Source organism: Cupressus sempervirens, chromosome 10 (genome assembly GCF_028749045.1).
Source record: "Cupressus sempervirens isolate cs-2001-9-10 chromosome 10, ASM2874904v1, whole genome shotgun sequence".
In the NCBI taxonomy this organism is placed as follows: Eukaryota; Viridiplantae; Streptophyta; class Pinopsida; order Cupressales; family Cupressaceae; genus Cupressus; species Cupressus sempervirens.
In genome coordinates, this window is record NC_143127.1 from 146,887,523 (window position 1) to 146,914,338 (window position 26,816).

The window sequence follows — 26,816 nt, forward strand, 5'->3', positions numbered from 1 at the left end:
GAATGACAGATGTGAACCTGCAAGTAAAACGTGGTTGGGAGGCATAGCTACCTATACCACTACTAGGGACTGGTGTACAAAGACGGTCTACTTCTAGTTGAGGTCGGTGTTGGATGTTCACTTGGTACTTTGGTGCACCCACAGTATGTTTCCTTGTGGTTTATGCTTTACTTTGGATGCATTTGATATCACATTTAGATGATTTTTAGTATGTTACTTGATGCATTCATTTATCATGATGTTGTATCTTATTGCTTAGTTGATGTTTCTTACCATTGATTTGGATTAGCAATGCTATTGTAGATTAGCATACTAGGTGTTTCTTATCTCATGTGATGTTGTGGATGGTTTATTGGTAAGCAAGATCTCATGAGGCAACTCCAACGATCTTGTTGGTGAAATGAGAGTTCATGCTTGTGGGTATGGTTAGGACCTTTAAGGTCTTATGATGCCATTATGGCTGGGAAGAAATGAGCACAATTATTTTAGTTAGGTTGATTCTTCTCCTTGTGCATTCCCTTCCTTGTGATGTTTCTTATGTTCATGTTTTGCTGATGTTGTGGTTTAGATGGATGGATGTTATTGTTCTAATTTCTAGCATGTTAGGGTCATTTGATCTTCTTTTATGTATTCGAGTGATTACTCCTCAACTTTGGTGGTTCTGGTACTCCTTGATGTGGAGGTTATAACCCTACTTTTCCCTCTAAGTCGGTCGAATAGCCTTGTGAGTATCTTGGTCAATCATTTACCAATACTTTTTAATGTTGTCCTAGTGTAGACGCTTAAAATTGTTCCAAACACTATATTAATTTATTTAATATTTCCCTTGACATTATAATTAATTAATTATATTTATCATATTCTTCTACTTATTAAATTAAATTAAATAGGTTCACTTCCCTAATGTATTTAAATTTAATTTAAATGCATCCCCTCTAATGTGTTAAATTTATTTAATACATAGTGCCCCATAAATCCCCTTTTAAATAAATTTCAATTTATTTAATTCCCTCCACTTTATTGAATTTTATAATCCTATGATTGATCAAGCACGGAGACTTCCCAAGAGGTCACCCATCCTTGTACTACTCCAGCTTGAGTACACCTCACTACAAAGTTTCCTCTGTGGTTAAACCCACTATGCTTGCAACTCCATTTACAAAACCTTCACCAAGTGTTGTGTCTTATGAGCCATTCATTAGAAATCCCTTTAAGCTCATCAATTGATAAGTAGGAGATATTTTCCATAGCTAGTCAAATTGTGATATTGCTATCAGGATTCAACTGTTTGGTTTTTTTAGTCAAACTCATTGACTCATATTTCATGAGTAGTGGTTCACACAAACCCTTCTCTCATGAGAATGAATGGAACACATAGCACTCATTGGATCTAGAAGGTGCTTACATAGGTGAAGCATCTGGACTTCCTAGGAGGTCACCCATACGAGTACCACTCTAGCTCAAGTGCGCTTAACTACAGAGTTTCCTCCATGGTTAAACCCACTCTACTTGTAACCCCATTTACAAAATGTTCACCAAGTGTTGTACCTTATGAGATTCATTAGAAAGCCCCTTAAGCTCATCAATTGATAAGTAGGGAGATATTTTCAACAGCTGGTCAAATTGTGATATAGCTATCGAGATTCAACTATGCAGTTTTTTGAGTCAAACTCGTCGACTCTTTCATGAGTGGCAGTTCACATGAATCCATCTCTCATGAGAATGAATGGAACACTTAGCACTTATTGGATCTAGGTGATGCTCAAAGAGGTGAAGCATCGGGATTTCGAGAGGTCAACCATCCCAATACTACTCCAGCTCAAGCGCACATAACTACAGAGTTTACTCCATGGCTAAACCCACTCTGCTTATCGTAGGCAAGAAATATGATCTTCAGAATTTCATTAATTTTGATTTTATGAGTAGCAATCCATAAAACATTATTTCTTTTAGACATGAATGGTCCGCTTAGTACTCTTACATCTAGATAATGCTTATCGAGGTGAAGTATCGAGATTTCTTGAGAGATCACCCATCTAAGTACGATTTTATTTTTAAAAACACATAGTTAAGTCCTAACAAGATATCATATAACTTGACATAGTACAAAACACAAATTAAATTTTAAAAAATGATCTAGGGAGTTCTAATCGAAGATTTTACAATTAGAGCAAAGAGAGTTACTTGGTCTTGGGGGAGAACTCTATGATTAAGCACATTAGAGTTTGAATGATACTATAACGGACTACCTTTTAAGAAGTGGGAGACTATAATACATGTCCTTGATATTTGAAGTAAATCATTCATAGTCATGATAAGAGTTCTTGCTTATCATCAATATGGTTAAATTAAAATTGACTCAAGAACTACATATTTGAATCTCAATAAAAAATTGTAGAATACTAGTAAATATTGATTGTTATAATCATCTTTTTATAATGAAAATGATATATTTTTAGTTCACGTATGTATGTGTGTGTGCGCGCGCGCGATACTAACCTTGTAATAACATACAAACACATGTGTTCTTATGTGTTGTGTATGTTTCCAAACTACTACAATAAAATTACGAATATGAGTGAAATGGAAAGAAATGCTAATGTAGAAAGAAAACTTAAACAAGAGTTTATAATCAAGCAATATAACAATTCACTATTTGGTGTGTGTGTGTGTGTGTGTGCGTGCGCACGTGCATGGTGTGTCTATGCATGTCCATGGATGGTTGTGTGCGTGCACATGTGCATGTGTGTGTGTGTGTGTGTGTGTGTGTGTGTGTGTGTGCATACACGTGTGCGTGCTTTTATGTGTGGTATTAACCTTGCAATAACATGCACACATAGATTCTTATGTTTTGGGTTTCCAAACTACTCCAATAACACTACTAATATGAGTGAAATGGAAAGAAATGTTACTGTAGAGAGAAAACCACACAAGTTTAAAATCAAGCAATATAACACTTCACTATTTGGGTGAAATAGAAAGAAATGCTACTATATATAGAAAGAAAACCATACAAGAGTTTAAAATCAAGCAATATAATTATTCTATATTTGCAACTACCCAACACTAAACAAACGACAACCACAAACTTTGATTCTTGAATTTATTATTTCAATCCCCAGCATAGTTCCTTTTGCTAATTCCCAACAATTAATAATGTAATGAAAGCCAACCAAGCTGTCATTTTAACAAAACTATACAACATGATCTTCAAAATTACAATTTTTTTAATGAAATTTAATCCAATATACATGGTTTGAATAATGAAATCAACTTAATCAATTTATTAGAGTAAAGTCACCTTTATTTTATGGTACTTTTCATTAAAGTACAAGTTGGCCTCCTATGTCCGTGTGCTCCTAGCCCTTAAAAGGAACTTTCATTTCAAAGGGGGCATTGATCAAAAAGATTTGCAAGTGCAACTTGCATGGTTCTATGAGAGCTAATATTGGATATTTGAGTTTGGCCAGAATCACATTAATTTGGTTGCTCTAAGTTGTGCTTTAGAGTGAATGAAGAGAGTTACAATGGCCTACTAAGTCATATGTCGATCTAAGTTACATTGTTGACACTCCTTACCTAGTTCATACATAGTTACATCAATAGGGAGCTTTCTTCACCTATATCCATATTGTGTCATGTATTCGTTGCAAATGCCTTAAGGGCTTCAACTATATATTGTTGTTGTGGGGCTTTGGTCTATTTAAGGGCAGTTTTTGGGACTTATGTATGTTTATGAGTCAGTTTTCTTTTGTTGATAAGAAGGCTCTACACTTCATTCATACATCTTGGATATTTATCAACTATATATTGTTGTTGTGGGGCTTTGGTCTATTTAAGGGCAGTTTTTGGGACTTATGTATGTTTATGAGTCAGTTTTCTTTTGTTGATAAGAAGGCTCTACACTTAATTCATACATCTTGGATATTTATCAACTATATATTGTTGTTGTGGGGCTTTGGTCTATTTAAAGGCAGTTTTTGGGACTTATGTATGTTTATGAGTCAGTTTTCTTTTCTTGATAAGAAGGCTCTACACTTAATTCATACATCTTGGATATTTAATAAAACTGCATGGTACGTTGATAAGTAGGAGATAAGTTCCATGACAAGTCAAATTGGGATATTGCTATCAGGATTTAACTCTAGTTTTTGGGTCAAATTTTGATATTGCATGATACATTATCGAATAGTGACATACTAGAGGCCCCATTCAGTGTTGACATCATCGAAAGCTCCAATTAATCCAATTGAGAATATAACTGTAATAAATCTGCCTCTTCGAAAGATTTTAGATAAACACTGGATAAAATAACATATTAAGGGTCATGTCAGAAGCATCCAATCAACTAAAGACGAGTATTTATTTGACTATTTTACCAAAGATACAGAGGCCATACATTGGATCGAAACAAATGAAATTCTATCTAATATAGCTCACTTTGAGTATGTTTGGTGAAAATGCGACAAGACGGTCCTGATTGAGAATATTATAGTAATGCAAATGCTCAATAAAACATCAACTTTGAACATGGTTGTAAGTTTGAATAGATCTTGTTTGGTGGAGACACAGTAATTTATATCTGATTGATTTCCTTTGTATGACAGACCTGAAGGATGTATAATGAAGTCTTGATCTCTGAATTTGATGTTATCTGATACTTGTTTAAATTTCCAGTCTGAGATTGATATTGCCAATGTAATTGATATTAATCTGCAGATGAGAATTTGAACTGGATATATATATATATATATTGAAACATGATCAAGTTGAGGCATGACCCAATGTGATCAAACTTCAATATATACAATATTAATTGTAATCTCTAACATGTACTAATCCAACCAATGGTAATCTCATTAATGATAATGGTGATTGTTTAAGGAAACTCCTGATTATTCAATCGGTGGAAGTAATATGAAGTTCCCTTCATAACTGGAGATGGATATATATATGAGAAACCCAATAGTCATCGGTGATAATCATATGTATTAAATGCACCCGATACAATCTGGATTTATAAGAGGCATTGAAATTATTCTATTCAACCTGAAGATTGACGAAACTGCAATCAGACTGACAGGGAAAATATATGAATATGTATTCTGACAATACTTACGAGACAACAGGTGTTTCAACACAGAATGCTAACATTCTTAACAGTACTACTATACCTTGATTGGTCTGCTATTAGGTTTTATTGTGTGATTTATGCATTAGTTGTTTAAGTTGTTTTGACCAAAATATAAAGCAGGGAGCCTCTGCCACTGAACTTTAAAATATCGAAAAAAATTAAGGAGATCAATTTTAAAAGAAAAGGCAAATGACATTAAAAAGCAATGACTTGGTAACTAGCATGCTTATTTAATCTACAATAAGTTGATAAATATTTGAATTATGTGCACTCCAAATTTACAAAAATTTGGCAGCATGCTGAGATTTTGCTGATTCTTTTAAAATGGCACCAACAATGGCAGCCTTCTCAATATTTCCTGCCCTCTTTAGGGCATCAAGGAGTATAATACAACTCTTAACACTTATTCTACACCCTCTCAATCGGGTTTCCTCAAAAATATTGTATGCTTCCATTTCTCTGTTTGCATTGCTTAGACCAGTTATGAGGGAATTGTAACAAACTGAATCAGGCTTTTGACCTCTTGCTTTCAATTTTTGGAACAAGTCATGTGCCTCGGCTATATTCCCAGCCATAGCCAAACCAGATATCATAGTAGTATATGTAATAACATCGGGACAGTAACCATCCTTTTGCATTTCTTGCCAAAACACAAAAGCTTTGTTAAATTTCCGTGCTCTACAAAATCCATTTACAAGAATACTGTATGTCACTAGATTTGGAGAACATTTCAAATCTTTCATTGAGCGGAAGCAAACTAAAGCCTCACTTATTTCCTCCGCCTTGACAAGAGCATCAAGTATACAATTCCATGTGTAAACATTTGGGTTCAATCCTTTCTGCATCATTTCCTCCATTATCAAGTATGCTTCATCTATTCTGCCTACTTTTCCAAACCCATCTATAAGACTGCTATAAACAACTACATTCAAAACTATGCCTTTTGATTTTGCTTCTTCAAAGAGCATATATGCTTCATCTAATCTATCAATCTTTGCAAGTCCATCAATAACAGCTCCATAAGAAACTACTGTGGGAGGATAACCCTTTAGCTTCATTTCTTCAAGGAGTTGATAAGCTCTGTTCACTTGTCCCGACTTGCAAAAACCATGAATGGTAGTGTTATATGCATGAGTATCTAGTTCACACCCTTGTTCCTTCATGGCATAATACAACTTGTAGGTCTCCCGTGCTTCACCAGCTTTTATGAGACCATGCATTAGAATAGAATACGTTCTAATATCTGGAAAATACCCATGTTCTTTCATCTCCTCAAATATCTCACGGCCCTTCTTAATGTCCCCTTCCCTAAGAACACAATCCATGTATATATTATAAAGTGTTAGATCTGGTTTGCATCCTCTACGTATCATGTCTTTAAAGATCTTATGGCCATCATCTTTCCTACCACATTTAAAAAAGTTCTTGATAAGCGATGTGTACACAACAGCATTTGGTGCATGCCCTTTGTCTAGCATCTTTTCAAATAGTATGTATGCTTCATCAATCCTGCCCTGCCGGCCTAATCCATCAATCAAAGATGAATATGTTACAGAATCTGGAGTACACCCTTTGGCTCCCAAACTCTCAAAAAGCTTGCAGGCTTCATCTAATTTCTTACCTTTACACAACCTGTCAATCATGATGTTCAATGTCATCAAATTTGGAAACAGGCCTGCCCGTGTCATTAATCCTTGCACTTTGTAAGCCTCATCTAGCATGTCTGCCTTGCATAGGATATCAATGATGATATTGTAGGTTGAGAGATTTGGTTCAGCATCTTTCTTCATTTCATCAAAAAGTTTATAAGCTTCATCCACTCTTCCTTTTTTTCCAAGGCAAGTAAGAATAGAGTTGTATGCTATGACATCTGGTCTGCATCCCTTCTCTCTCATTCTCTCAAGTAATTTATATGCTTCATCAAACTTTCCAGTATTTCCAAAGCCCATAATCAACGTGTTATAAGCATAAACACATGGCACTTTTCTAGTATGTTCCATGGTTTCAAAGATATCAACTGCTTCATCTAATCTATTTCCCTTGCAAAGAACACGAATCATAGTTGTATATGTCACATCATCTGGCATGACGTTATGGGCCTTCATTTCATGGAAAAATTTCCAGGCCATATCTACTTTTCCTACCTTTCCAAAACAATCTATGCAGGCATTATATAAAACAGTGTCTCCATTCAAGGCATTGCTTCTCATTTCCTCCAACAAGGATAATGCAGCATCAAGCTTACTTTCTCTGGCAAATGCGCATACCAAGGTAGTAAATAGGTGGATACTTATTTCATATCCTATTGCCTGCATTTCTTTCAACATCAAAAGTGCCATGTCTGGCTCATGAGCTTCTCCAAGTGCACCAATGAGAGTTGTATAAGCAGAAAAAGCAGGCTGAAATTTAAGCCTTCTCATAGCGAGAAGCATTTCCACAGCCTCTTTCAGCATCCTAGAATTGATACAGCTATTTACCAGTTTAACAGAAGTAGTGAATTGTGGCTCAAATCCAGCTATATGTATCACTTTAAAAACATCTTGCAGCTTATCATACTGTTTGCTCTTAGCAATGATCATTAGAAGTACATCATACATTTCTGCTCTGTTTTGATTTCGATTTTTCTTTTGGAGCCATCTGAAATAATTCAGCGCGATGTCCACATTCTTCTGCCTCTTTAGTACCTCTGCAGCATGTCCAGAATGAAACTTATCATTCATTCGTTCAAGAGCTTGCTCCACATGTGGCCCCCATGTATCTTTACCTAGAATGTTGCAGATTTCATTTACCTCACTGTCTATATGTTTTTCTTGTTCCCTGATATTGTTGTGCTCCCCTCCACATCCAACTGGCTTCCTTTGGCCAAATGACTCTGAACTTCCATTTGAGAACGAAGAAAATTTCCTCAACTTCAATAAGCATCGAGAAACGGAAGGGCCCCATTGGCGATACATAAATAGACCTGCATGAAATTATTTAATTAAATTACATATTCTGCATTTTAATTATGATGATCCAAACTCTGGGCTAAAGAATTGGAATTCAAGGCATTAACGAAAAGAAAAATCAAGGCTAACAGAGAGGGTTATAATTGTAATAATTGAATTGACAGTTTGAATAATGAGCATCCAAGTTTAACACTTCAAAATTTCATTATAGAAGAGCTCTTTACAGAAAATAAAATTTGAGATCAAGATATATCACATATATGCTTGTTCTTAGAAAACATTAATGGAAAAATAACACAGACAGAATTGAGATCTAAAACTAAATGACAAAGGAAGATGCTCGGATATTACTTGTTGACCCCAGAGATAGCTGTAATGGTGAAATGCAGTAAATAATCAAGAAACTGACCAAACGCAGACAAAGTAATCATAAATCCAAAAGCAGTTTCTTCAGTCAAAACAAAAAATCCAGAAAGCTTTCACTTTCTTTTAGTCTTTGAAAAATGGAAAACCAAGTTCAGCTTTCCATATTGTTTTCTATTCTATCTCCTATCACTATTGTACATGTCCTCTGAAGCTCTGATGAGAATTTTCCTTGTAGGCTTACATCTTTGCTCATTCCCATTTTGGCGAAGCTCAAGAAAATTCCAAATTCACTTCATATAATTGCATACACAGGCACTCTATATTTTCTGTATGCAACATATTAAGAATACTGTATACTGTATTCTGTTGATTGGGATAATTTCATGTGGTAAGTATTGGGGCTTCCAAAGGGAAGCCCAAGAGACATCATACTGTTTAAATTAAGTACCACATTTAAATTTCTGGGCATCTGCATCCCATGAATTTGACAGAAGACGTACCCAGCAGGTGTCATCAGAGATTCTAAACAAATGGTCACTCTGCAAGAGAAACACATCAAATCAAACAAAAAAAAATTGCATACAAATTATTTTATCCCTAATCAAAACTAATCTCACTGTAAACATACTATAAATCCAACTAAAAATATCTCACAGCATATCATATTATGGTAGCTTAAAAAGGCAATGTTTTAGATATGTGCCTCAAGCTTTAAAAGCCTATATAAGACAATCCGTGATGATAGAGAATGAACCCTAATTTGAAATAGAAAAAGGACTAAAGCTAGTTTAAGGCATGCCTCCAAGAGTCAAAAGCCATATTCCTTAGCATACATGGTGGCTAGTGTCTTATTCTAGTAATGTAACTGTTGTTTACCACATCTATAGATCTGTATAATGTAATGAATTAGTAGCATATGCAAGTATTATTTTTCATGATATTTTCTTAACTATAGGATTCTGGGTAAGCAAGGCTACTTACTCTTTGGCAGCGAATTGTTCCAACCTGGTTTGGATTTAAATAATAATAATAAATTTTAAAAAAATAAAAATTGGACTGATTATTTCAAAATTTCAAAAAATAAAAGCCTGGATTCATCATAAAAATATCTAACAAATTTATAGCACAGATCATAGATATAGTCTACACTGTAAAATTAAAGCAAAATCATAACTTCAGACATTGCAAACTAAATTTACAGTTAAACTACATTATTATGAAATAGCAAAGAATATGAAAATTCAATGCTACCGCGAGACGTGTTTTCCGCCTTCCAAGATGTGCCTCAGAAATAGAGACGCGTCTTTTGAGACTTCTGAAGTCTCCGGTTTTCAAAAATGGCTGGAGACTTCATGGCGAAGTCTCCCAAAGAATCCGAGTCTCCGATCCCAAAAAATGAAGTCCCTCGTGCATCTCCAGATAAAAAGGGAAATTTAAAACATATTTTTTATTTTGACCCTCATTTTTAGTCATTTAGAGATACATTTCTGATTTTTGTTTACAGTTCTAGATAGATTTTTGACTCTTGTTTTTAGTCATTTCTAGATAGATTTCTGGTTTTTGTTTACAGTTCTGAGTTTTTTGTTTGCATATCAGTGATTTAACATTAAACTATATATTTTTAAATTTCAAATAAGTAATGATAATCCCAGCAATTATTAATATGATATGACCATATGCAATGCTCAGAAATTAGATATGCAATGTGGGTTTTCAACTATTTGACTCTATATGACACAATATTAAATGACAGAATGAGTAAATGCATTACTATTTAGTATTAGTGTTTGAGTCTTTAGTATTTGCCTTTGGTTTTACCGTTCAATGTTCATAATTCTTATATCCCAAATTTTGCCAATTCAAATAGTCATATAGTCATTATGTAATTCATTGTGAATGTTAGTTGGCTAATAAAACAGTTGAATATTATGATCATGTGAAATGGAAATATGGTTGTTCGTTTTAATTCATGTAGAAATGACATGTTAGTTGTTCATTACATCTTTTCATTAACAAGAAGTGAATATTATTATTTCATTACCCCTCTCTCATTTGATGTCTTCTGATTTCATTACCCCTGTCTCCTTAAAAGATGCGTTTCCTCCTATAGTTATGTCTCTTTGGGGAGTGATGCTTGTTCATTGTATTATTATTTCTTAACTAAACAAGCCACTCCTTGTAACTGATGTTTGTTGTATGTAACTGTATTTAACGCTTGATTACTCTTATTAGGATTACTGAATTATAATCAGATTATTGTTTTATTTCTGGGCATTCCTGAGTTTCTACAGATTGTTGTTATTATTATCAGCAAGTTCTGATTATTTTTCATATGTTCTTTAATAAATCAATTATCTCCAGAGTTCGTCACCTCTTTTTTCAGTCATACCATGCTATGGTAAATAGATGTTGCTGTAGTTGTATTAATTATTGTAGTTGTATTAAACAAAGGAAATAAAAGCTCCTTATATAGATTTACAAAGACAATGTTTCTAAAAGAAACAATCGTCAACAAAAGTAGATTTACGAATCTAAAAGAAACAATCATGAATTAGATATGGAAATAGAAACTATCTAATAAACTTAAGACTAACTAAGATAGCCATTAAAGTAACATTAGAATATTCTAATACCCTCCCTTAATGGTCATTGTCTAACTATTGTCTTTTGGTCACAAATTCTTCAAAACATTTTGCTATTGCTGAGACCCTCCCTAGATCTACAAAATATTAATGACCAAGAAGCAAAAATTTGTCAATAAAATAACATAGAAGGGTGACCCCTTCTTCAAAATGATTTGCAAAACCAGACAAGAGCCTGCCACAAAGATGAGTACGCCACTAACCCTCCTAGAATCAACAAAACATCTTGACCAAAAATCATCACAAGAACATCCAACCTAATGTTGGTTAATGAAGCTGCTCTTCCCTGGAGACAAAGACAAACACAAAGAACAACTAGCACAATTTTGAAAAAAAACCACCAAACCTTCCAAACTTTGCAGGTAAGCATGATGCGCCAAAACAAACTGCAAAAAGCCACAATTTTTTATGAGAAAGATCGATGAAAAGAAAACCCACCACAAATTTTGAGGTGAAAAACTGATCAAAACCAACATGATTTTTGAGGTGAAAAATCAATCAAAACCAAACAAAATCCCAGACACAAATAATAGAGTACAAGACTTTGTTTTTGACCCATTAAATAATTTGAGGAAAATTTTATTTATCCACAAAGGAATCCCACGCAACTTTGCAAATTACAGAACTAGAATTTTTTTAATGGAAAATTTATGAAAACCCATCAAAAAAATTTTTATGGGAAACCATGTAACCCAGGGATGAGTCCCTGGCCTAGAACGCCAAGTTTCGGAAACATCTGGGAGGACGGGTATGGGACGCCCCCCCCACCATCCCCATTGTCTCAGAATTGCTAGAAAATGTCCCAAAAATGTGGGGACTTTTGGCTAACAAAAAGGGGATGTACGGACATCGCCGGTACAGAAGGGGATGCCTCAGACGTCCCTCATCCATCCCCTTTATTTTGGACGCCCAAAAAAAAAAAGTAAAACAAAAAACATAAAATTTATTATGCATACTTGGTCGTCCAATGGATCCCACCTCTCTAATAGCCCTAAAAGGTCAAAAATGACCACATAATGCTAGTTTTGACAATTTATTTTTTTTGCATGTGAAGTTGGAGTTTATAGCAGTAGGCTGGGGTTTTCATTTTGCAAGAAGAGAAGGTGATTTTTTTGCTTCCAAGAGCTTCAACGGGGATTTGAGTTTCTTCTATTGTGCACCAAGTTGTAATGTCCCCTTGTTGGATTCTCTGGATCAAGGGACAAGTAACTTAAATTCCTTATATACCAATTTGAACTTCCATGCTATGTAATTGAAAATATATAGTACTGATATTATGAGAGGATAACATTGAAATAAGATATTGGATAACATTATGAAGAAATAAGATATTGTCATCTTGATATATTACTTGGTTATATACAAGGATGGCTTTGGTCATGATTTGTGCAATTTGATTTATGCAATCAATGCTGATGGCTCTCTCTGATACGGCTCTTAAGTTGATGCTATCTGTTGGAAATGGTGCTTGATAAATAAGTAATCTTCACCACCCAAATGCTTTATGAGATAGATTCTGATATGACTATGGTGAGTCTGAAGGTATACAAGGTCTTTTATATTATACTAATTTATTCAATAACTGCAGAAAACTTCACAACTTCTGATCTGAGATCTAACGTTGACTCATATATTAAAGGTATTGCTTAATTGTATTGATCCAATATAGAGGATGTATTAATTCACGAGAGCTCTTGATTATGAATATTCAAATCCTTAGATATGTACGAGGGTTTGATTTTTAATAAGTGTCCTCTAATTATAAGAATTCAAATTATAATGGTTTTAAACGACTAGTATGGATATGTCATGTGTCTGCTCTCTAATGAATGTGCTTTCCACCCAATATATATATCTCCTTTATTATCTTATTCCTGTATCAATCTGCAACTCTGCATATGGATAAAAATATGTCCTCAAAAAGTTGGAGATAAAAATATGTATGTTCGAATGCCCCAATTTATTACTGTTGTATTCGCTTGTCTGAAGGAAGGTAGATATTTTGTGGTGTCGTCTCTAGGTAGATATCTGCAACTGGCTTGGAAAATAAGGCCCATACTCAATCATTCACTACTGTTTGAATATGGCTAAAAGTACTGACAGTGTATTCTGGGTGATGATTTGACTGCCTATTCTCCAGTTAGGTGATTGTCAGATATAATGTTCTCAATTCTAGAATCTTATTGCTTATGTTTGACGTGACCACTTTATAAATTTGTTGACTGTGTATATTCCCTCAATCGTATTTATCACTGGATAATTTGCATTGATCTTGGTTGACGGTATATATAATCCCCTCATAATATTGTTTGATTGTGTTTTGTACAGTAATATATTTGCTTGGTGCCCCATCTTGCCTGCCTTCTTCCCCCTGACACTCTGAATACTCCAGACTTATATTCATCATCCTCCATTCCATATCCTTGAAGCTCATTGTGATTGCCTATTGCATCGTATGTCTTTGGCAATAGCTTCCTCACTTTCGTCGTGAGTTGCTTCCGGCTTTTGTAATCATGGAAGTCTTTCTTGGTTCTATATTTCTTTGTGCTACGATTATATGGCTTTTCTGCCTTTCCATGTTTGGTCAAGTTTATGTGATGGTGGTTCAAATCCATGCCCTTCGTTTTCGTTCTTCCTCTCTGACATGATTCCTTTATACTAAGTGATGAGGTGCCATGTCAACGGACACGTCCTTTACTCCGTATGAAGATTTGTTATTGTGTAATAATGGTAGTTTGAATTGCTAAGTGCTCAGTCAGCAAATTGATAAATATTTGATTATTCTTTATCATCACAATATGCACTTTGATTTTGATATTTATATATATTATGGATATGTATCAATTTAAGATATTGTTTTGATTTTAGATATGACAACAATATTAGTAATTATATCTTGATATATTATATTATTATCTAACACTAATAATAGTTTGTATAATTGATTCATTATTATTTTAAATTATTATTATTATTATCCATATTGTAAGCTTATAATATCATTCTATATTAATGAGATTATTCATTTATTCATTATTAAATCTTATAAATATGGGGACATCACATAAGTATGTAAGTCTTTTTGCTTCCATTTTTCAATTTTTAAATAGATTTCAAGCTTAAAAGAGAAATTTTTTTCCCACTATTTCAGCTCATATTTTCATTGCAAATTTAAATCTGAAGAGAAAGGAAAATGAGCAGCAGTGCAAGTACTAGTAGTGGTGGTGATGAGGAATATGTGGTTGGGGGTGATATTGCTAGTAGTGGGACTAGGAAAGAAGCTAACCCTAAAATTGATTTATTTAAATGTCTTTCCACCATCATGAGAAAATATGCAGAGGGTCCTTTCAATAGGAAAAAATCTCTTCTCCACTATGTCAAACCTAGGCAACAAAGTAAAAAGAATGGAGGAGGGACTAGGATGTGTGATTGTTATGTTTGTCATGATGATTTTAGGGGCAGCTATACAAGGGTGAAGTCACATTTTTTAGGTGTTGCATGCCATGGAGTCAAAGCTTCTTCTGATTTGATTAATGAGGAGAGAATAGATTGCCTAAGATTGCACTTAGAGGCTAAAATGGGGTGGGGTGGGGTGGGCTGGGGAGGGAGGGCGTGGAATGGGGTCGGGTGGGGAGGGAGGGGGGTGCGGTGGGGAGGGGGGGGGGGCAAAATTTGATAGTTACATCACCATCTGTTCACTCGCAATCATCTAGGCATATGTCATCCGCCATTGGTACTAGTGGCAGCCCTACTAAGACTAAAGGGAAGAGGAAGATTGGTAGTGGTGAGAAGGGTTCTGTGGAAAGTTTGTTTAATGCACAAGCAAAGGAAAATTGTGAGGCATCTATATTCTTTGTTGCTAATAGTATCTCATACTATGCAGTAAACAAATGATGAAAGATATATTGACTATGAATCCCTCATTTGTACACCCTGGTGAGCATAAGCTACAAACCACCGTCCTAGATAATGAGTACTCCAAGGTTGCTTTGTTGTTTGAAGATATGAAACGTACTTGGGTTAGAACGGGCTGCTCTAGTGTTATGAATGGGTGGACCAATGTTAGACATCAATCACTCATCAATATCAATGTCACATCCCCTACAAGCTCTTATTTTTTGAAAGCCATAGATTGTTCAAAAAAGAGGAAGGATGCAAGAGTTCCAGTTCACCATTTTTAGGGATGCCATAGAGGAGGTTGGGTCAGCTGATGTACTACAGGTGATCACAGATTTTGCATGTGTGCGCAAATCAGCCGGTTTGATGGTAGAGGGTGCTTACAGGAACATCTTTTGGACTCCTTGTGTTCATGCATTAAACAATGCATTGAAGGACATAGGGAAGATTGAATGGGTGAAACAGATGGTGTTAGACGCTAGTAATGTGCAAATGTTTATATGCAACCACCACACGTCACTTGCTTTGTTCAAATCCTTCTCTAAAAAGGAGTTCCTTAAACTAGTTGAGACAAGGTATGCGAATTTTAATTATAGTTTAGTTTGCTTTTATTTTATTTTATTTTATAATTGTTAGAAACTTACATGTGATGTGCTTAATGTTAACTTTATTTTAATTTATAATTCTCTATGGGTATTGCACATACTTCATCTTGATGGAGAGGATGATTGAGGTGCATGAGGCCCTCCAATTGATGATGGTCAATCTAGAGTGGGGATGATGGTCCAATTTTAAGTCCTCTAAAGAAAAAGTAGTGAAGTAAAGGATCCTTGATGACAACTAGTGGCCCACAATGAGGTAAGTTGCTGATTTTTAAATTTTAAATTAGTCTTTCGCTTGTTGATTTTCATACTAAAAATTTCTAATTCTGATTTTAATATTTGTTTGCATCTTGCAGAAATATTTGCTCTATCATAGCACCCATTGTAAATGTCATTAGATATGTTGATACTGACACTCCTAGTCATGAGATTTTTGACAGTATGTTGGGGAAGATAAAGAAAATCATTGCAACAAAAGATCCTACATTGGGGTTTTATGAGGAGTATATTAGGACTATTGTGACGCGAAGGTGGAACATAATGAATTCCCCGCTTCATATGGTAGCCTTTGCTCTAAATCCCAAATGGTATGCAGAGTTGGGTGGAAGGGGCCTCCCATGTGATGAACCTAAGGTATTGGATGGCTTCACAAGAGACACTGATAAGATGTTTTGTCATGTCCCCTCTTTCGCGCTAGTTCTTTTGGTGCTTGGTTAATCTATCTCCACATCTGGATAGATTAACAACATTAATAGTAAGGATGCCTGCTAGTCACAAGGAAAGATTTGTCTTAGATTCGTCATTTCATGTCTTAAAGTACTTTAATAAAGTTACTTTATGTTTTATTAAGACATTCACTTTATAAAGTGACTTAAGTGACTAAAAGACGAAATTGGTGTTTTATCCCACATCTCTTATTCCAACACTCTTCCCTCACTTCGAGGTTATAAATAAGAGGCTTAGTATTGAGAAAGGCACAACGAATATTTGATATTGTCAACAAATCCGAAAGGTTGCTTAAATGTGACTAGAATTCTTCCTAAGGACGAAACCCCTTAAGGAAAGTGATGAGACTAGACACAAACCTAGTACTCATGTGTATTTTCAGAGATAAAGTAAATTAATGCACATATTTTCAGTCTATTTGGACCTCATGGCAAAGTAAGAGATTCTGATTTTATAGGGTATGGCATTTTTAGAAGTTTGGACAAAACTGAGCATCAACGGCATACTGTTATTTTCAGTTTGGCATAGTAGCAGAATAAGTCCAGTTCAGTTGAGGTAACTCTCAAAACTACAATTCGAAGATTGATACATTTGGAGCTTCTAGGAAGTGGAAGCTAAACAGCAGAAAGAAGAATAGACAGCTGAAGCCGATTCATCACCAAGTACAGTCACCCCATAGTGAGGAAGATGAGGTGAGTCCTAGCGTGAAGTTAACTCTCCATCATCTCGAGTTAAAGCTTTAGTCTGTTTTCCCAAGCATTAATCAACAGTCAGATTCAATGTGGAAGTTGGTGGTGGCATTTGATGTCCTCAACTAAACCCACAGCGAATACAACGCACAGGATTCCTTTCAAGGCAGAGATGACAGGTGGGAAAATGAGGGAAACACCAGAATAAATGGATTGACAGTGACTGTGGGGAGTTTTCCAGAGAGTCAGTTATAGACTTCATACAGCAACTGCAAGGTTACACTCTCCTTCAGTTGTCGATGTTCTTAGGTGGACAGCAGGTCTATAGGATAATCACGTGCACTTCTGGGCAGCCATGTATGTATACTGTATCTCCCTAAAACGTGATTCTCTCAATATTTGGAAAGAAAACTTAACACCAACTTACTATTAGCAACTTGTTAGTGTTGAGATTTGCCATATTTACATATGCACCATTAATGAGAGTTTCTTGAGATCATTGAATTGATTTGCTATGCAATCCTCTTGTTATTAAAACAATTGTTAGCCGGCAAAATTCATGGGTATCATAAATCACAATTGTTATGTGTTTCTCAACTGTTTGCTAAAATGCCTGCTTAATAAATCAACATCTTTTAGTGAAATTTCAAGGAAGGATATTACATGCTTTCAACTTAAGAGGCCTCTACTCTTTGTGCACAGTTCCTTGACTTCCCCAACCTTCGTGGCCCAAACTTGAGTAAGCCACAAGAAAGATTGGATAGAGCGGTTTTGGCACAGAGAAATCCTATTGGATGATGGACCTAGCATGGCAGATATACACCAGAGTTGAAAATACTTGCCACTCTCCTTGCAAAGGTTGCTAATTCCTCAATTGCAAAGGGAATTGGTCCACATATTCATTTAGCCACTTCGTTAAGAGGAAAAGACTTGCCTCTAACGAGTGGAGAAGCTAGTGGCAATGCATCATGCTCTTCGACTTCTGGATCATCAAACTCCAAAGTATAGGCACACTCCAACTTTGCAGTTGGATGTTGAGCCTAAGGGTGTGGCTCAGATAGATGAGGATGAGACAACACCATGATTGGTTGGGGTTCTATTGGATGAAACTACGCTTCCTGTGGAGCATGATAGTGAGGATGAGGACTCTGATTTTGATGCCATGGTGGCAAAATCAAAATAGAAGCAGCAATCTGCTTCATTTTTCTATATTTTGTTTTTTATGTTGAACTTGAACATCATGATGAGACTTTATGGCAATCCTCTAGCCATTGGGCAAATCTAGATTTCCATATTTCTATGATATTGTTCACTACTAAACTTATATTTTTGTTCACATATTGACAATTGAGTACTGAATTGGTTATTATTTCCGAGATGGCATTCAAATGGTGTATGTTAAGGTTCTATAATGTTAAAATGGCATGCTTTGTGCTTAGTTTCATATTAATGACATGTATATTTGCAAATTTCAATTTACATTTTTTCCCCTATATATAGCCGTTCCCATTTGTCGTCCCCAAAATTGGCAAAAAAATTGCTGTCCCAAAAACCCATCATGTCATCCCCTGTTGTCCCCGTCCCCGAAAGTCAGGGGAACATAGAAGGGAAACAATTATGAAAACCCACCAAATTTTTTGAAGGCCAACAAACCATGAGACCGCATGGTGAACCAACACATGCAAGCAACATACAAGTACATGCAACCCTAAAAAATCAGAGACTTTTGCTGCAACCAAGAAATTGTGGGATCAAAAATCTTAACCAGGCTTGCGATTTCTAGCAAAAATCCTCAAAGACAAACCACAAAAAGTTTCATAAAATGCCTCTAACTATTTTTATTTCTAAAAATCGAAAAGCAAATTTCTTGAAAAAATCTAGATCAAAAGAGGCTCAAATTTTCTTTTAAAAATCTGCCAAATTTTATGAAATCCCATCGGCCTACTCTGATACCATGTTATGGTAAACTGATGTTGTTGTAGTTGTATTAAACAAAGGAGATAAAAGCTCTTTATATAGATTTACAAAGAATATGTTTCTAAAAGAAACAATCGTGAACTAAAGACGGAAATAAAAACTACCTAATAAACTAAAGACTAACTAAGATGACCATTATAGTAACATTAGAAGATTCTAATGTACCGGTCTATCAAATACTACATATTATACTAGCCTCTCTAATGATGTTCTTTTGATGTTGGATTTCTTCTCTTTTAGCATATTAGTTTCCAGAGAATAATTAAGTTATACAAGTCAAACAATTTTCTAACAATTGATAGTTATCTCAAAATCCCTCACATCAAAGACATGTCAGTCCTCCTATAACAAACGAATTTCCTTAACAAAAAAGAAAAGAATTAAAATCTGTTTTTAAGTAGAAATGAAAATAATACTTCAACTAACTTTCAAAACATAACATCTTATAATCCATTTCATGAGATATCAACTAAATAACGATTAATTGAAATAACCATTTCCTAATCATTCTTTGTATACAAGTAAAGTAAATTACTGCCATTTTTACTAGAATGCAAGAGGAAACAAATGCATAGCAAGGATATAGAAAGAACGTACTAAAAGTAACCAGTGAGTCTTTAACAAGTTGTACAAGCCTCGGCTTTCAAATAAGAGGAGAAGCATTGACTTAAGCTTAACCTCCCAACCGCGGACCGTATTCATCCCCACATAATCTTTTGAAAAGAAAGGCCCTCCCTATCTCGAGGCTAGGCTTGGGGTACCACTAGTCCAGTCATCCGAGCAATACTAGTGTTTAGAATGTCTGCACAGTTATGGACGAACATGTCTATATAACTGGCACTACCAACATTATGTGATCTTAAGAAGGCAAGCATGCCTTTAACGACCTTGGCTAAGATTTTTGGATGGGTTTTAATACCCGATCACCACCGCTCGACTTGACAACAGGAAAACAATATAAATGGACATGCATGAGCTATTAAGTGTTTTCTTTTAAAATAATATCTTTATCGTATTACATCTAATTCTGTATCGTGTTCTTGCAGATTTTTCTCTCACTTCTTCACCCTCTTCTTTGGTCATACAACCGGGTGAGTCTCAAGTGTTTAAATCTTAGAGTAATCCAACTCTTTTTGTTGAACCTCAGCTGGTATAAAGAATATTACAAATTTCAGTATGTCATATCACAATTTTTATGACTTAAGAAATGATCTTAATGGGCTTGCAAGGAAATAAAATTTGATTTTCAAATTCATCCGTAAAACAGAGACGTATGAACCTATTATGTACACTTGATCTTGACTCGACATGGGAAGAATAGACTCATCGAATATCTATTCGATATTGCAATTCAGAAGTAATGTACAGAATTTCATGGACACATTCCTTATTGTTGTAAATTTGAAAACAATTATAAACATAAAGCAATCTATGATTGGAAAGGCTGAGCACATAACTTGGTCTGAAAAATGTGAGTTTGGCTCGACTCTATGCGGCCGGTTCTTCTTGACGTGAGCAATCCAATTGCAGAGCTCAGAGAGAATACGACTTGTCTGAATCACTCACAGCAAGAATAGAATAAAGGATAACGTAGGTGAGTAGAGGTAAATCGTGTAGAAGAATAATAATGTCTTTGGCTTCTCCCGACTTCCATAAATAAAGACAATCGAAAAAACAAAGGTTTCCAAGAAGCCATAACTCTTGAGCAGTTTTTAAAAAAAAGAATAATTGTCTTCTTGAATCATCGATAACATATGCCAAGTGTACATTTCCACCTCTTATAAGGAAATAAATAAATATGGAAGAGACCTCGAAGGTTACTAATCAAAAGGATAATTTATAAACATACATATATATATATATATATATATATATATATATATATATATATATATATATATATATATATATATATATATATATAATTAAGATGGCATCATATTTAATGTTTATCCAAGGTTTTACCTATTAAGTATGTATATCTAAATACATGTTTCACCTGGAAGATTATTTTATCTTCTTATCCACTCATGGTGTGCATGCATTTAAATGCACATATTTTAATAGATATAATCTTGAATAAAATAATGTTATCATGTCACCTCATATTTATATCTATGTGCACGTACATAAATATGTATTATATTGAAGTGATGAAAAATATCAACCATAAGCCATTAAAGGTAGGTACTTTAATTAAGTTTAAATGATTAATGTTTTTAATATTTATCTAATAGCTCATGCGTGTCCAATGATTGTATCCTGATATACAAGTGGCTGGGTCCTTACCAAGATAGTTAGAGGTCATACCTGTCGACTAGATAAATGGACTAAGGTAGTATCCCATTCCGTAGATCTCATTAAGCAATGCTTCTCCCCTTCGTCTACTCCTACAATCACCTAAGCAACATTTCCACAATAATAACAAGTTCCACGATAAATCCATAATAATATTTAACATTAATAATAGCAAGGAATTTAGTAATTCCGAAAACAAGCAACTGCTAACTACTATCATTGTCATATGACAAATAACGGATAATGGCCACCATCATTAAATAGTTAGACAAAATAATTGATGACAAACAATTTCATAGGATACAATGGTTATATTAAACTACCCTTTTTACATGAATAGGAAAGAAAAATCCATTCAAGTCAACCACTATAATAATTTAAATTAGGTCAAAATTTGGGATGTAACACCTCCCCTCTCAAATACTACTTGTCCTCAAGCAATGGTTAAATGATCATAGACTCTTATCAATGATCCACCTTCCAATGCGCTATTCTAATTTTATTGTATGCATTTTCTTCCTTATTTCAAATTTCAGTTATGTTTGATGGTTGGAACTTGGCAAGATTTTCTACTTAAGACAGGGTTTCTCTCATCTTTCATAATGGCATGGATCCTTCCTCAATTAATAGTAAGGATGTGTTTTTTGCACATTTTTAGTTATTCTCCTCTTCGAGATTAACTTAAAACATAGAGCAAAGCACGAAGCATACACTTCAAAAAGTGAAGTATACACATAAATGCATGAAGACACAAAGCAAACACGAATTAGACGCATCAATGTATCTAAATACAATTCATACACATGAAAGCACATATTGTCATGTCCCCTCACTAGATTGCTCAGCAATTGGCAGAGGGTTGACCATCACTAAAGTTCTCATTGGTCAACGATATGGTTAGGGGACATATTCTAAGGGTCAAGGAGCTTTGTAGGGGCTCTGTGATTCGTTTTGGAATTTTAGGCTGCAGCTCCTACATTTTAGGGAGGTCTTCTATTTTTTAGGGAGAACTTACAGTTGATTGGATAACCACCTAAAGGACCATGGAGCAGAGTAGGATTCTTTTGAACACTTTTAAGTGTTTGGAGATAGGTTCCTATTTTTTAGAGTTGATACCTACCTTTTAGGAGGAAATTTTGATTAGCCTACAGGATACAAATGTCATCAATGATCACAAGGTTCTAATCATAATTCAATTCTAAGTCCAAATTTGCATTTTAAAAATAAAACCGGGACATATTTTAATATTTCTTAATTTGGTATTGAATAAATTAATATTAAAGTGATTTTATAAGGTCACTTTGTTATATTATAAGTTATAATAAAATATGGCCCTTTTTCCTAGGCGTATGAGCATAAATCATTTTAAATAAGGGGGAACCAATACAATAATAAAATATAATGCCTTGGTGGTCAAAGTTTTCAAGGCAACACTTATTAATAAGTTAATAAAATAAAATAAACTCTGATGTAGGTCAATTTGGCTTGAGGAATAGGTTTTGAAGGCTCATTTTCATCAGCTAGGTTTATTATTGTGAATGTATATTGTGAAGAGCTCAAATTTTAGGGTTTCTGCAAATTGAAGCTTCTAAGAACGGAAACTCTTGAGGTTGCCAAGTTGGATGTCCCCCTAACTTGACTGTGGATTGGAAATTTATTCGTATTTCGGCTACTACGCAAATGAGGAGATTCATAATCAAGTAGGCAGCGAATTTGTGGACAGAGCTGCAGATTAGATTGAAGGCAATGCATAAAACTTTATCTATTTTGTAGATCAGTGTTGTATGGCTAGTTTCTGCACTTCCCAGAAAATCATTTCCAATCGTACCTTCCTACACAAGCTTCCACACCCTTCTTGGGCTGGCATTAGGGTTCGAAGAGGGGTTCGAAGTCATTCAACAATCTATTTTGTGGATTAGAAAATACCAAAAAAGCACAAAAAGGAAATCAGAAAAGGGTAAAAACAAAAAAATTAGTGAATCCTTCATCAAATTGTTGGTCAAGGAAAATTCAAGGAAAACCATTGTTTACCACTATGGGTAAAGTGAATTAATGCATACTACAAATAGAAGAACTGTAATAAATACAAATAAGTGCAATGTAATATCAAAGAACTGCCACTTCTTCCATTAGTGCCAATCAAGTTTACATCCAATTATGACTCCATACACGGTGATAAGCATAACGATGATACACCAATGATGCCCTCTTTCATCCAATAGTATACATATAAACCATGAGGGAGTGCAAGGTAAATCATCGCAACCATAACTCCCTGCCCCTCAAGTACACTAATGACCAACAACATAGTTAACACTTCATAACATATTGGACGACAACATATCATTATTTCCAACAACATCAACCCCACCATAAGGAAAGTTGTCTCTTGAAAACATACAATCAAAATGGAATGATATTAAAACCCACACTACAACTGTACAAGAGCGAAAAGAAAATTTAGGATGGGGAAGGCTGAGAGTGTGTCCTTGATCTCGTAGCCGGTAATTGTGGTAGTGGGGCTTCTCCTAAGTGTGCGTGCAACTTGTACACCTGCTATGTTCTAAGCTACAAGTCTCGATTCGTCAGCAACTTCTGCTACATTGTCCTCTTCACCATCATGGCTACCTCTACTAACTTCTCCTTGGTATCAACAGCCTCTATCGAACTCACCAAGCAAGACTCCAACATGACCTTATTTGGTCTAGCCTCCTCCGGCTGAGCCAACAAGATATCTCTCTCAACCTGCATGGCTTTCCTCTACGGAACCCATGCCTCCCTATCTCGAGCCACATCTACCTCCAGCTGTGCCATCTCTCCCTGCACTATCTCAAACTCATTCGCCAATTCCCTTCAGGTTGTCTCATGTGTGGAAGAGAGATGCTCTGTGCAGCATAAAGTATAGTAGCTTTCCCTAAAGGCCTGCTCAATCTCTTTGAGCAATGCAGCCACCCGAGTTTCTCATGGTCATTCTCAAAGTGCTCACTCCTCCATGGCAAGGGACTTTGTGGTAGGCCACCCCCTAGACTCATAGCGAGCTTTGAACTCCTCGATGCATCCCACTCTCACAAACGTTAAGAGCCTCTTCAACTCCTCTATCACCTCCTCCTAAGCCCATGACTAAGAAGAGGCTATCACCCTCCTTGCTCTACAGCCATCTCCTATAGGTACAACTCTAAATCACACTCTCTAGACTCCCTCCTAATCTTCTGTAGAAGGCCCTACTCTAGACTCACTATCTTAGGCATCTCTTGCGTATGCTCCTCGGCTAACTCCAATAGAGTCTCTGGCTCTCTTGTGTGCTTAAAATCTATCTGCCCCAGCTCCATGGGCATCGGTCTGACTGGTGAGCTCTCAACATCTAACTCAACTATTTCCTATGTGGTTGGTAGTTCCAGTCTAGAGAGGTGAGGGTGTCTCTAATCGACCTCGTCAATGTCATATTGTACTCGCTTAGCCACAAGTTCAAAGTTGTCGTCTCCACTTTTGGCATCTTGCTACCCCCAGCATCTTCATCTCTCCATGTGGCAAGTTGCTTCAGAGTCTGAGCCAGAGGATAGAGGGAGAGAAGATACCTCGAAGAGCTTGGGCGAGGACTCAAGCTTCACCTCAAGGTCTACATGGGGAAAAGTTTGAAGGCACAGGTACAATGGGCTATACAAATGCCTGTGTTTTGTATTAGAGATTATGAAGGTGCACCAAGGGTTATGATAGACATGTTTGACAGATTCTCAAGCACTAGTACATTCGAGTACTTTGGCCATGACCTAAAGGTCTCCTTTACAACCATGGAGTTCACAAGGGTATTCGTCATACCTGGAAAGGATGGTTAGAAAATTGATTTGAAGGCTAAGAAAATGACGAGGGACGAAAAGAGGTTTTGGATAAAGTTGGTATTTCAAGACCTTACACCTACAGAGTTGGAGTCTGTAGTGAAAGCATTGAAGGGATAGGGAATGAAGAAGTCATTAATAGTCAAAGGCATTGCTTGATGGATGTAGTGAAGAGCAAATTGATAGGGTTGAGCAGAGCGTCTAATATTGCTCTGCCCCAGATAATCCTCATGAACGAGATGCCAAATGGTTGTGTCTACGATTAGGCATCACTCTTAGCTGAAAGGATGTATGAATTTATGACTCTAAAGCACATGCATGACCTTTTATATGCTACACTGAGATAGGCCTTTTCTTGGATGCTACATGGGTCCAAATTCCCCATGTAGACCTTGAGGTGAAGCTTGAGGGGACCCTGTTCTCACCAACAGGGTCCATAATCTGATAGCCTTGTTCTCACCAACTTCAAGACTTTGTACAGACCCAACCATTTTACTTTGAACTTTTCGGGCTTGATCGTGTTCCTTGTGTTATATTTCAACACTGGTTGATCTGGGGTAAAACGAACCCGTCTAAGATGCTTACCATGCCAGGCCTTGCGCCTCTGTTGCGCTACCTTTGTGGCTCACTATATCATGATTTGACATTCATCCAATTTGTTTAAGTTATGCAATCTCTCTCGGAGGCTTTCGATACCCTCCAACTTGTTCTCAATAGTTATCCTAAGGCTCAGAACCATGAATTCTGGAGGGACAACATCTTCTTGTCCAAACATTAATTGAAATTGTGTATGTCCCATTGTTAATTTATATGTTGTGCAGTATGCCCAAAGTACGGATGGTAACTTCTCCCAATCAACTTGCTCTACTGCACACGACTTGTATATTACTGATACCAAGAATTTATTTGTAATTTTTGCTTGTCCATTAGCTCAGGGGTAAATATGGAATTGGTAATGAACGAAAATTTTTAAACTTTGTTGTCAACAATCAAATGACATGGTTCACAAAGTGACCTCCCCTATCACTAGTCAACTAGATGGGGATGTTATACCTTGTAATGATTTTCTCATAATTAAACCTTGTCATACTAACTGTCAAGTTCTCTGACAAAGCTCATGTCGAAGAATGTCTTTTTGGGGTAGGAATCCTTTGTGTGCCTGTTCTCCTTACAGTCAATTCTTTAAAGTCCCTCATCATCGATTTCATAGCTTTAAACTCCCTCATCCATTCCATATCCTTTTGGAGAGCATACACCTTATCCGACTCGTCATCGCTACAGCTCACCCTATTACAATAATAGATAAGACGTCTATTATTAGTTAATGGTTATCTTGTAAATATCTTTAGCTTTAGTTTGCTTTCGTTTTTTGCTTTCTCTGGAATAGAGTGTTTCTATTCTTTACGATCGTTTCCTAAGGAAACATCGTCTCATTCTTTTGTATAAATTGACCTCTCGGTCTTTGTTAATAACAAGCAAGTATTTACCAATTACCTCGTAATATGGTATCAGAGCCAAATGCTTAAATTTTTTTGTTAAAATTTATAATTTCTTCTTGAAATTATTTGTTTAAATTTTTCCAAAATTATTTCACCTATTTTCTCCAAAAACCCGCCTAGGTTTTTTTGTCTAGAGAAATTCTGAACTCGGGTCTACAAATTGCATGAAAATCGTGGTCGTTTTGTACCATTCTCAGCTGGTATC

The 26,816-nt window shown here is 35.6% G+C and overlaps 1 protein-coding gene across 1 annotated transcript in view; it reads right to left on the reverse strand.

Moving 5' to 3' along the window:
* Positions 1-5,305: 5,305 nt before the first annotated feature.
* LOC149533003 (Tetratricopeptide repeat (TPR)-like superfamily protein) overlaps positions 5,306-26,816 on the reverse strand; it is a 46,797-nt gene continuing 25,286 nt past the window's right edge. Inside the window, exon 2 of the mRNA XM_089805434.1 lies at positions 5,306-8,096. Within this exon, the coding sequence (XP_089661560.1) occupies positions 5,413-8,096 (2,684 nt within the window). The 3' untranslated portion in view covers positions 5,306-5,412. The remainder of the gene's footprint in view (positions 8,097-26,816) is intronic.